General features: G+C 44.7%; 1 protein-coding gene across 3 annotated transcripts; it reads right to left on the bottom strand.

The window, feature by feature from the left end:
• Nucleotides 1-7,489: 7,489 nt before the first annotated feature.
• HEY1 (hes related family bHLH transcription factor with YRPW motif 1) lies at nt 7,490-11,257 on the bottom strand. Of its 3 annotated transcripts, none has more exons than XM_012809689.1 (5): nt 10,968-11,257; nt 10,625-10,700; nt 10,407-10,502; nt 10,064-10,145; nt 7,490-9,198 (listed from the first exon to the last, which is right to left on the bottom strand). In XM_012809689.1, exons 1-5 carry the CDS (start codon nt 11,054-11,056, stop codon nt 8,615-8,617), a joined length of 927 nt encoding a protein of 308 aa, XP_012665143.1. In that variant the 5' UTR covers nt 11,057-11,257; the 3' UTR covers nt 7,490-8,614. The 3 variants fall into 3 exon arrangements, with proteins under 3 accessions (XP_012665143.1, XP_003782583.1, XP_012665150.1); XM_003782535.2 differs by having other exon boundaries at nt 10,419-10,502; XM_012809696.1 differs by lacking the exons at nt 10,064-10,145; nt 10,407-10,502; nt 10,625-10,700; nt 10,968-11,257 and adding an exon at nt 9,639-9,906.
• Between the last annotated feature and the right edge of the window lie 345 nt (nt 11,258-11,602).

Raw genomic sequence — 11,602 nt, 5'->3', positions numbered from 1 at the left:
TCAATACAATTCAGATTGGGGATGGGTAAAGGCACCAGCTTCCTTTGCAATAAAGGAGAAGGCTCTATGTGAGCACAGTGGTGGAAAGGTGGAACTAGCAAATCAAGAATTGCACACATGTGGCAATTCAGCATCTAGAGATTTAAAACTCATGTGGCAATTCAGCATCTAGAGATTTAAAACACCTGTGTCTAGGTACCCATCACCCGTGGAAAGTCTTAAAACCTCTAGCAAAGTCCCTTCACAACATCCATGAAAACCAGGATCCTATTACAAAGGAAGGTGGGTAGAATGGACATTCATCCCCCCACCATGCCAGCCCACAAGGAGTTTGTTCCATTTTCAGGTTGTTGTATCCATTAGAAAATATCACAGGGCTCGGCACCTGTGGCTCAAGTGGCTAAGGCGCCAGCCACATACACCTAAGGTGGCAAGTTCAAATCCAGCCCAGGCCCACCAAACAATAATAATGGCTGCAACCAAAAAATAGCTGGGCATTGTGGTGGGCGCCTGTGGTCCCAGCTACTTGGGAGGCTGAGGCAGGAGACTCGCTTGAGCCCAGGAGTTGGAGGTTGCTGTGAGCAGTGAAGCCATGGCACTCCACCCAGGAGGACAGCTTGAGGCTCTGTCTCAAAAAAAAAAAAAAAAAGGAAAAGAAAATATCACAGGAGACCCCCCTTACCAAGCTGAATTGAGTCTGAGTGCCCCCCCTAAAAAACTCAAACTTTAGATCTGCCATTAAATCCTAGCTTTACTTCTTAACAGTTGAAAGATTTTGGACAAGTGTCTTCACCTTGCAAAATCTCAGTTTCCTGCTCTGTAAATGGAGATAATTACACTGATGTTTCAGAGTAGACTTTTTTTTTTTTTTTTTTTTGAGACAGAGCCTCAATCTGTCGCCCTGATAGAGCTGTGCATCACAGCTCACAGCAACCTCCAGCTCTTGGGGCTCAAGCAATTCTTTTGCCTCAACCTCCGAAATAGCTGGGACTACAGGCACCTGCCACCACAATGCCCGGCTATTTTTTGGTTGCAGCCATCATTGTTGTTTGACAGGCCTGGGCTGCATTCGAACCTACATCTCTGGTGTATGTGGCTGGCACTTTAGCCATTTGAGCTACAGGTGCAGAACCCAGAGTAGCCATTCTTAAAGATTGAAAACATCATAGAGTTGAAAGATTGAAAACAGTCATAGAGTAAACACTGAATAAAGAATTGTCATTTAACCGATTCCTGAGCCTTCTAACTATTCCAACATCCAGCCCACATTCCTATTACTGTTCTGGGAGATGGGGAAACACTTAGTGGACACCTTGCTGTGGTACAGATCCATTATTACACAGTGTGGTCCAGCACAGGAAGCCTTTTCAAAAGGAAAAGACATTTGTAAGTCATGGCTTATTCTTTGTAAACTCTGGGGGAGCTGCTGCTTTTCATCACGTCTTTTTATAAGTGTTCCTGGTGACGATGTTAATAATTTGTCTTAAAACTTCGCCCTGTATCAACATTAACAATAGTACAGAAAATCTATTTTCTCTTCAAAACTATTCAATCTTCCAGTATCTCTTTTGTGCTTCACTCTTCCTCCAAGTCACCAGCACTGGTGTGGCAATCCGTGCCTAAGCTTCTTTCGTTTGCTGGGGCATCATTCCTTTGAGGAAGCATGCATTCCTCCACTAAGCGAAGAACACCTAAGAAATAGTGGGCTTTGATTTGGGGTTTTGGTTTTCAGGATAACTGCTTTCAACAAACAAATCTCCTTTTGCTTTCTTTTAATAATGTCTTAGACACATTAAAGAATTTTCTTGTTGCTTTCTTTAAACAAAAAGCCAGTCCATTTTTAAATGCCAATCTTCTTTTTCATTTAAAACTAGTCCCCCTTCCTGATGTCAGCTATAGTGTGGGAGGAAGGCTTGGGAAGGAGGAGAGGCACCATTTGCCCTTGACTTCTCTCCCTCCTCCTGTACCTTGAAAGGTGGGATGGGCCTCGTTGTTCTAGGCTAGTTTGGATTCTAGTATTCCTCCCAAGGTTACCTACACTGGTTGAGGGAGAGAGAGAGGGAAGAAAACACCTCCTCATACAAATTGGAAGGGGGGACCATGTTCTCATGCTGCCTCTGCTGTTTTCCTTGTGCTGCTGGAGGCCTCTGCTGATGGGATGCTTCCCAAGTAGACGGTGTGCATGGTATTTTAGGGGAGATGTTCAGCTTCATCCTAATCCCCTGCATTTCCAAGAAATGCACCCTGTGCAGAAAGAAGCAGCTGTTTCTTTGAGCCCCAAATCCACTTTTCATGAATCCTATCACCTCATGTAGCCACTGCAGTCCCTCATGAAACGTTTTAATTCACCTAATCCCTACAGGGAGGAGAGTTTAAAAAAAAAAAAAAAAAAAAAAAAAAACCACTAGGCCAGGTCCTCACAATGCCAATAATTTCCTTTTCCTCTCTTTCCCCAGTCTTCTCACGTAAGCTGGGGTCAAGTTCAGCTAAGGGGGCTTTTGTTGAACATGGAAGGGATAGTTTGGCCTTCTGTTAAAAACCCTGTAGGTGGAATTAGGCCCCAAAGGAGGTTTGGTTCTTTAGGATGTAACATCTTACTGCTTTTACACACTCAGCTTGTTCCCAGATAAAAGAAATCGCTGCACTCAGGATCCTTCTACAAACCCACTGCAGACTGATTGTCAGAACCCAGGTCAGGAGTGCAGCTCCCTGCCCATCACCACTCTACTGGCCTCTGCCTGTTGGAGGGTATGGGTCTCCACCTAAGAACCACTGGCCTCCACTTTCATACAATTCTTACTCAAAACGATAACTTACCTACTCCTCGTTCAGCCTCCAATTTATCACAGACTATGACATCCTGGTCCCTTTAACCTTTTCACATTTAGTTTAAACACTTTGGCTATCTTACTCTCTCGTGAACCCCGGGTGGTATATACTCTGCTCCCATAATGGAACTTCTGTTCTTCTCTCCACTTTTATAAACACGGTTTAGTGTGTTCCCCTCACCCCCATCCCAAAAGGTCGTACTAAAATGCACCTTGGCAAAAAACACTGAGTCGTCCTAACTGGAGAGAAAGAAGGTGGAAAGAAGATGAATGAAGAGCCTATCAGGTAATAGAAGGAAGGTGAACAAGGTCCCTACATTCCCGCTAGTCACACCCAAAAAAGGGAAATAGACTTGAAGAAGAGTGATGCTTCAGTTAGATTTTTTTTTTTAAGCAGGATTTTATAATAGTGAAGAGAAAGTCCTAAAGTGAAATGTAAAATCACCTACCCTGGTAGTTTGTAAAATAAAAGATTGGAACCGGGAACTGGAGGGGCTAGAGACACACTGATTTGTATCTCTTGTGCTCTGCTTCTTAATGTAACTACCGGGTGGATTGGATTGATACGTTCATCTAACAAATATTTATGGAGACCCTCCAGTCCACTAAGTGCTCTTTTAAGTGACAGAACTATAGAACCACCGAGGCAGAAACGTACAGTAAACAAATATTAATAAATAATGAAATACTCCTCCACTCTGTCGGATAATGCCAGATACGTGCAGAAGACGACCAGAGGAAGGAGAGGTAGAGGGCGTTAGGAGTGTGGATGGAGAGGGGGGGACTGTTTTACAGGACGGTCCGGGAAGACCTCATGGGGAAGGGGGCCTTTGAACAGGGCCTGAAGCAGATTACAGCAGAGAGCAAGTGTGGGGGGAGAAGTGGGGAAAACAAGCCACAGGAAAGGAGGTCCAAGAAGATGACCCAAGACTCAGATATGCCATTCTTTAATTTTATGATTCAATCCCACGTTTGTGGAACATGTCTATGATACTAGGGAGAGAATTATGCTTCAGGAGAGACATACATATCTACGTACACACATCAAATGTGGCTATAGAAAATTATCGGTCATCAACTCTCTCACAGAGAACAGCCAGTCTTTTTCTGGCGAAAACATGATGTTTTCAAGTCTCTTCTGTTAGATCAAAACATAGATGGCCTCACAACTGCCTATGAGTGACTAAGAGTCTTTTAACTTGAGTATAGGTCAAAACCCAACATAAGGCGCTTGAGGAAAAAAATACTAACATAGGAGTAGATACCATGGGAAATTTCATCACCAAACTATAAAGATTCATGATATTGTAACCCACTAATACAAAATCCAAAAACCTGTTTATGTTCCCAGGGCCACCTTTCAGAGGGACACTTACTTACTTTGGGTTTTTCGGGGACATATAGGCTTAGGGGAACAGTTCTGTAGTAAATATATGTCGGTGACAACAGACAGGTCAGAAAGAGAGATCTGCGGATCTTTTTTCTTTGTTGTTTTTCTCCTCTCTCCCTGCCTCTACCCCAAAGCAGAACGCTGAAGGATCTGAGAGAAAAGCCCTGCAGCTCATCAAGATCAAGGAGGGCATTATATTTCAGGTTGAAGTTCAAAACAGCTTGCTTTTTGCCTGGACTTCTTACTTCCTGAAATCAGATGGCGCCTTTTGGTACTTCAGCGTGCTGAGTCACAAGCAAGCTACACACTCACTCTTTCATCTCAAGGCCACCAGGCTGAGAACTTGTCTTTCTCCGTGGTAAAATGAACACCAGGACCAAGTCAGAGCACCTGGAAAAAGTGTCAAGACTTAGAACAAAAAGGCTGCTTTTGCTTATCTCTTCTTGCTTTATTTTACCTGGAGGAAATCTGACAGTCCAGAAGTCGTTTTTTAAAAACTCTGCCTATGATCATTCGTGATATTGCCTACAACTGCCTAATTACTGCCTTGCTCCTTTCATTTTAGGCTTCTGTTTATTCATTTAGCATACTCAAAGGCCACGCACGACAAAGATATTTGAAAGCTCTAGCTCTCCAGCGAGCTATTCAGTTTAGAGATGTTGGGTTAGAGACAAGTATCTTAGGCCACCCAGAGAAGCTGAGAAACGGCTTAGGCCCACTGGCTCAGTCTCACTGGCAGACAGGTTTTGATGGAATTATTTACCAATCAATAGATGCTGTTATTTGAAAAGATATGCCAACAGTGAAGCAAAATATCTGTGTGGAAACAACTGACTTTTCAGCCAGACCTGGAGACAGAATGGGTGTGGGGAATGCATGCTCCCTGCGTTAATCACTCACTCGCTGGCCTGATCCCACCACCCTTCTCCCCAGTACTGCCTATTGCTGTGAGCGTGCACTTAGGACCTCCATCCAGTCCAACTACTTTATTTAACTGATGAGAAAAATGGGGTTCAGAGAATTTTAATGACTTATCCAAGGTCACTCAAAACTGGAGCCAGAGTTCTGGTCCCCTTCCCAGGATGCCCCATTCACCAGAGCTCTACTTGTGAAAGAAATTGGGCCACCCTTGAAGCATCATCTCAGATGATGTTAGCTCTGAAGTTATTTTAATTATAAATTGTCACTGGAAACTAATGAAGGCATCAAAGCTGTGATACTTGTATAGACCAGAAGGGCTGGAGAAAAGTATAACTAGGAGAAAGAACATTTTCTGAGGGATTTTTAAATTTAAGTAATCTATATTTAAAATATCATGATTTTAGTGAGTCACAGAGTGGGGCAATGAAAAGTAGAATAAAAATTGCATCTTAACTTAGCTATGCTGAATAAATTAGAAACAATATTTCTTGGATGTTTCTGTTAAGAGGCTTTTTATGTGAGAATTCTGCCCATCCATCCTTCACTTCATTAATTCACAGTAATATATTTAATGAAATTAAATAGGTAATTATTGAGGCTTTTCAAGAGTCTTTACGACTAGTGATATTACAAGTTATTTTCCTCATAAGGCAAACATATAGGTCATCTAAAAAATGTTTGTTTACAAGGGTAGGTGTATCATAAACATATATCTATATAATGCAAAAGTATGCTGGCATTAATGATGCTGATGTTCATTTTTTTTCTTACTGCAATAATTCAGAATAGAAATAGAGGGGTTTTCTGACTATTTCATTTTCTATACACTACTGGCTCATAATGGTCAAGCTCAGACTCTACCTTCACCACTCCCAGATAACTGTCACCTTGAGGGGGCTCAGAAAGAGACTATTTCTATAGAAAGTATGTAATCTGGAAAATGAGCTGCCAGGCCTTCCCCCACCCCAAAAGAAGGAAAAGTAACTACCCGGATCATGATAGAGCTGTCATTGCTGGGACCAGTGTAACATGTACATGATTTATAGCTTCACAGCTCTTTCAGCAGAGCCAGCAAAATATGAAGCTTAACTTCTTGCCACATTAGCAGCCATCTAAACCTGTGTAATGGCAACAGAGTCTAAGACAGTAAGCACCATGCTATTCAGTAATGCTGTAATGCCATTGGAAATCGCAGTTGCTAAAATTAAACTGACACTTGGCAGAAATTATCATAACACTTTTCATCACAGCCACATGACAGACAGAAAGAGTGCGCAGCACAGGCAGAGCTAAGCAGAGCTGTGCCTTCCAAGAGGGACCAACATCTGAGGCCACACAAAGAAGGTTTGAGAGGACTCTAGCCCTGGAAACTAACAATCGCACAAATGCCAGTCTCCCGTCCCTTCACAGGGACTCCGAAATCCTTGCTGCTCAAGTTCACAGTCTTCTCTTTGCCTCCTGTCTTCGTTTTTTCACCAAAGAAGGGAGGAGGAGCTCAATGTTGGGGGGAGGCTCTATTTTATCATCTGCCAGAGTGGGTTTTATCCTCCTCCCCACCACCCTCAGAATCAAGGGACACTCCTCCATAGCTGAGAGGTAGCACTCCTAAATTGGCAGGAGACTACCTTTAAGGCAATGAGAAGACACTCCTCTCCCCTGGGGCCCAGATTACCACCTCTGTTCTGGCAGCATTTTGTTCTAACCTAAAGCATATGTTAGCTTGCTCACTACACAGCTCCGGAGTCCAATGCAATTAAAGGGTTAAACAAATTCCATGGAAACAAGACCAGGGAAGATTCCTGGTGTTGTGCAGGTGCAGAATTACAGCCTGTCACTGCTCTTCAGGCCACAGTTTCCCTGAGCCCCTGCACGGGGTCTCAGAGATAATAACATTAGGGTCTTCTTGCCTTGCCATTTAAAAAAAAAAGTGCAAGAAATGAATGAATTTTCCATTTTCTCAGTGTATAACTGAGCACACAGTAGGTACTCAGTAGATATTTGTCTAACAATCAAATTGGTTTTTAAAAGATTTTATCATAGTCCTTTCCCAGCCCTGAAAGCCCCAGTCTGATTTAAGCTTTCCAAGTCCTTAGATGGCCAGACTATCTCACATAATAGTAAAAGGTGTATGCTATTATGACTCTTTGTGGGAGAAAAGCCAGAGTTCTGTATTCTAATTAAGTCACCTTATTCTATGGCACAAATTCATGCAGTTTAAAAGTCCAAGAATAATGATACTGGTGAACACATAAAAACCAATCAAAGCAAAGTGAAAATGAAGGAACATTTATTTTTTTCTTAGCCAATAGAAGGGAAGCCCGAGGTATGTAAAACATACACAGCAGTATATTTTGTTCTTTCTTTTTTATTTAGTCACAATACAACAGTACAACAGGGGTCAACCCAGTTCAGTGGAGGTTGTTTAAACTACACCTGCTAAAAGGATAAACCTGTAAAATAACACTTTTATAGCCCAAATCAAATTAAATAAACCAAAGAGAAGGCAGAAAAGCCCTTTTAAATATCTCAACAACCACGTTTCCATGCGCCAAAAGGAAAATGCAACATAAAAATTTCCAGTGAAAAGAAAATTCCAGGGAAATTAGGTTATACATTTAACAGGTCCCACTGTACTATTCAATTGACCACTTGCACACCATGATCACTTATCCATGCTAACATCTGTGAATGTGAGATCTGTGAGATTAAAACTTGACTGCGTTGCTGGGGCTGGTAAATGCAGGCATATTCTAGGCAATAATCTTTAGTTTCCTCTCCTACCAAACTTACCAGTGGCTCTCTCCTAATTAAGCCAGAACTGCAAGTCCTGACACACAACAGCAGTTGGTCACATGGATTCAGGGACATCAATAGTCTGTACATCCACCTGACTATTGCAGAAGGCAGAGAAGTTACTAGTCTTCTTTCTTGGATAAAGCTGATCATCTGATTTGTCAACGCTTTGTTTAGAAATATAAACTTCATTAAGTTCCCCCCCCAAAAGAATATTCATATAATCTGTCAGAATCTTAACCAACTGAATCATGTTAACATTAAGCATAGTGGTTTGGAAAATTAATTCTAAGAACAGACCATAACTATACAAGATGGAAAACAGACCCAAAATACTAAATGTTAAGAGTCCCAAAACTTGGAGGCAAAAATGGAATCATTCTGGTTTACAAAGTAAATTAGGCACAGTACAAACCTATCACAGGTGGTGGTTTATACTATTTCAATTTAATGTTTTGAACAAAATTTAACAACTAGTTTCAAAAACTGCTAATACATGGCATGATAAAAAAAAAAATTAAAAAGTAAACCAACAAACCTTTAGTCTTTAAAAAAAAACAACTTATCTGAAAGTGTACCTTTTTCCTTTTTACTTTTACTGACGACTTTAAGGTGGTGTTGGCAACAGTCCAGCCCAGCTGGGATTTTTAAGCTTTCCCCTCCCTCGTTCTAGATCAGTTCCTTAAAAAGCTCCAATCTCTGTCCCCCAAGGTCTATAGGGCTTGCCAAGATTTGCTGCCTGCGTGGGTGCCGAAGGGCTCAGTGCGTTGGGAGAGAGTAAGTGAAAGGACCCGAAAGAGAAGGGGAAAGCCGACAGAGAGGCCACCGAGGAGAGCAGAGGAGGCGAAAGTTTGGAGGCGGAGGTGACCACGGGGAGCACCGGTCCAAGGCCGCCGCTAGGGGGCGCTCGCAAGGCGGGCGCCTCCGGATGTGCCGAGGCCAACCGGCCTTGGTGGTGGGGTTCCGTGGGCGAGGCTGTGGTGCCAGTGTTCCCGTGGCCATTCTGGGGCAGCAACAAAGGGTGTGCGATGTGCGGGTGGTGTCCGAAGGCGCTCCCCCAGGGAATATGTCCAAGGCCCGTGTGGGCGCCGCTGGCAGCTTCCCGCTGGGAAGCGTAATTGTTGAGATGTGAGACCAGTCGGACTCGAAGTGGGTCAGAAGCATCTAGTCCTTCTATGATGCTCAGGTAACGGGCAACTTCTGCCAGGCATTCCCGAAACCCCAAACTCCGGTAGTCCATAGCAAGGGCGTGAGCGTCAAAATAGCCTGAGGAAAAGAACAAAGGAAAAACCTCAGGGCTTTGCTTATTTCCCATATTTCTTCAATCCCCGGGGCATTTTTTTAGTTCCTGGGAAATACCTACATCCTTAAGACAGGGCACTCACCAGTTCTTCCAAAAGTCCAAATATTTTGATGTCTACTGAAATCTTTGCATATATTAATATGAACAGAACGTGTTTGCTAATGCAAGTTCAAAGTCCAATTAGAAGCTGCCGAGCAGAAATTGGAATTATACCCTACCAGCAGATGAAACTATGTTCATTCCTTTAATGTTTCCCCTCAACAACAACAAAAAATACATCAAGGACAGAGAAACCACAGAGCAGTGAAATTCATTAGACACACAGATGTAAGTTATCATCGTGGGGCTCTTAGGCACTTGGTCCCCAGTAAAGCATTTTCCTGCTGGAGACAGACACACAGACCTTGGTCTCCAGCTAGGTTTTCTCTACTTAACCACAAAAGGTTTCCTTCCTCAAGAGTCATATGGCAGCTCATTTTTTTAAATCCTATATACAAAATTAAGGCCACATTAAAAAGAAAAAGCTCTTCCTCAAAATAGCAATGGACAAATATGAGAACTACCTGATCTGAATCAGGGCTGTCACAATGATAGAGGACCTCAAAAATAACAGGTATTTTTCAAAAGCTGCACTAGCTTAATTTGCCAAGGTCTAGAGTGATGGATTCACTGGAGAAAATTCTGTGTGTGTCTAACCATACACACCACCAGCCGTTTTCCTCCCACCCACAAAGAAAAATCAGGCAGCTACTGCATCAATCCTGGCCTGCAGCTTCTGTGCTCCCGACCCCAACCACTCAGAACCCCCAGAGAACAAGTGACACGTACCTTTCCCTCCCGCAGTGTGCAGCATTTTCAGGTGATCCACGGTCATCTGCAAGATCTCAGCTTTTTCTAGCTTAGCAGATCCCTTAAAAAAATGGCAAATAATGATTCGGCACAAGTTCCTTTGGGGAACAACTCAAAATACACATATTTATACATAAGATATACATATTTTACAGATATAAATTTGTAAGTCTTAAAGTGTGGGCAAACACAAAATGAGTTGGCTTCACGAAATATTTTGAAATCTGTACAAATTCATCTCCTAGGCACAAGCAACACAGCTATTTTCTAAAAGAAACGAGGTTCAGAAGGTGCATAAAGCTACGCTGAAAACTCTACCTACTTTCTCCATTACCTGCTTCTCAAAAGCACTGGGTACCAGTCTCCTTAGCTCAGACAAACTGTTATTGATCCGGTCTCTTCTGCGCTTCTCAATTATCTGTAGGAAGCGAGCAAAACAAAGGAGGACATTTCCATTACCACTGTAAATCTCAAAGAGAAGAAAGGTGTTCTCTTCGTTAATTAATAACAAAAAGAAAGGAATATTGTAAAGAGACTCACGCCTCTCCTTCTTTTCCTGGCCAAAATTTGGGAAGATGTAGTTGGGGACATGGAACCTAGAGCCGAACTCAAGTTTCTGAAAGGAGAAGGGGGAAAAAAATATCGCCGTTAAGCTAGGGAAGGTGATCTAAGATGTAGCCCCCATTTCCTCCTCACTCAGGCTGTTTTAGCAACGTGGGCTTGAAAGCGCCTTAAGGGTCCCTCGCCACTGGCAGTGGCAAGCCCATGACGCGCAGAGGTCAGCGCAGGGCACCGGCGCGCCCCAGCCCTCGGCTGCTGTCACCACCGCGACCAGCCGGCGCCCGCCTCCCGCTCTGGCTCCGCTCCGCGGTGGTCAACTCACCCACTCTCGTCCGCACTCTCCTTCTCCACCTCTATGGTCTCGTCCAGCTCGCTATCGGAGGAGCTGTAGTCGGCGTGAGTTCGCTTCATGCTGGCTGCGCTGGGGCTCCAGGGGAGGGTCGGCGCGGCGGGCAGGGAGGAGTTAACAACAGCGGTGCCTCTCCGCGCTCTGCTGCTCGCGTTCCGCACACACTGATCGCGCTCACGCTCTGCCTCCGGTTAAAACTCAACCATCCCTTTCCCACGCTAAGCCCCTTCCCAGGGCCCCGGGGAGGGCGGGGGAGTAGGAAAGGCGGGCGAGGGGGCGGGAAGGCGGGGGCGGTAGCTCCCAGGCAACAGCCTCCTCCCAGCCAATCAGGCTTCTCGCACCGCTGATTGACAGCCGCTCCGAGGAGGGGCGAAGGCTAAGCCCGAGGGCTTGGGCTGACCGCGACCCCGCCCTCCGCGACCGCCCCTGCCCGGCGGCGGTGCGTCGGCTCCGCAGGGGCTCAGCCGGCCTCCACTCTCTGGGGAAGGAGGAGGCGCAGGCGGCGGTGGGCCGGCGGCGGGGAGGCGCGGGAGGCCGGGCTGGGCCCCACGCCCGCCAGCGGCCGCGGCCCCGCCCCACCCCGCGCACCCCGATTGGCCTGGCCGCGC

The sequence above is a fragment of the Otolemur garnettii genome, unplaced genomic scaffold, assembly GCF_000181295.1.
Source record: "Otolemur garnettii isolate 467f Iridium unplaced genomic scaffold, OtoGar3 scaffold00004, whole genome shotgun sequence".
Taxonomy (NCBI): domain Eukaryota; kingdom Metazoa; phylum Chordata; class Mammalia; order Primates; family Galagidae; genus Otolemur; species Otolemur garnettii.
The sequence above is the reverse complement of the archived record's forward strand: the minus strand, read 5'-3'. Positions and strand labels throughout refer to the sequence as shown.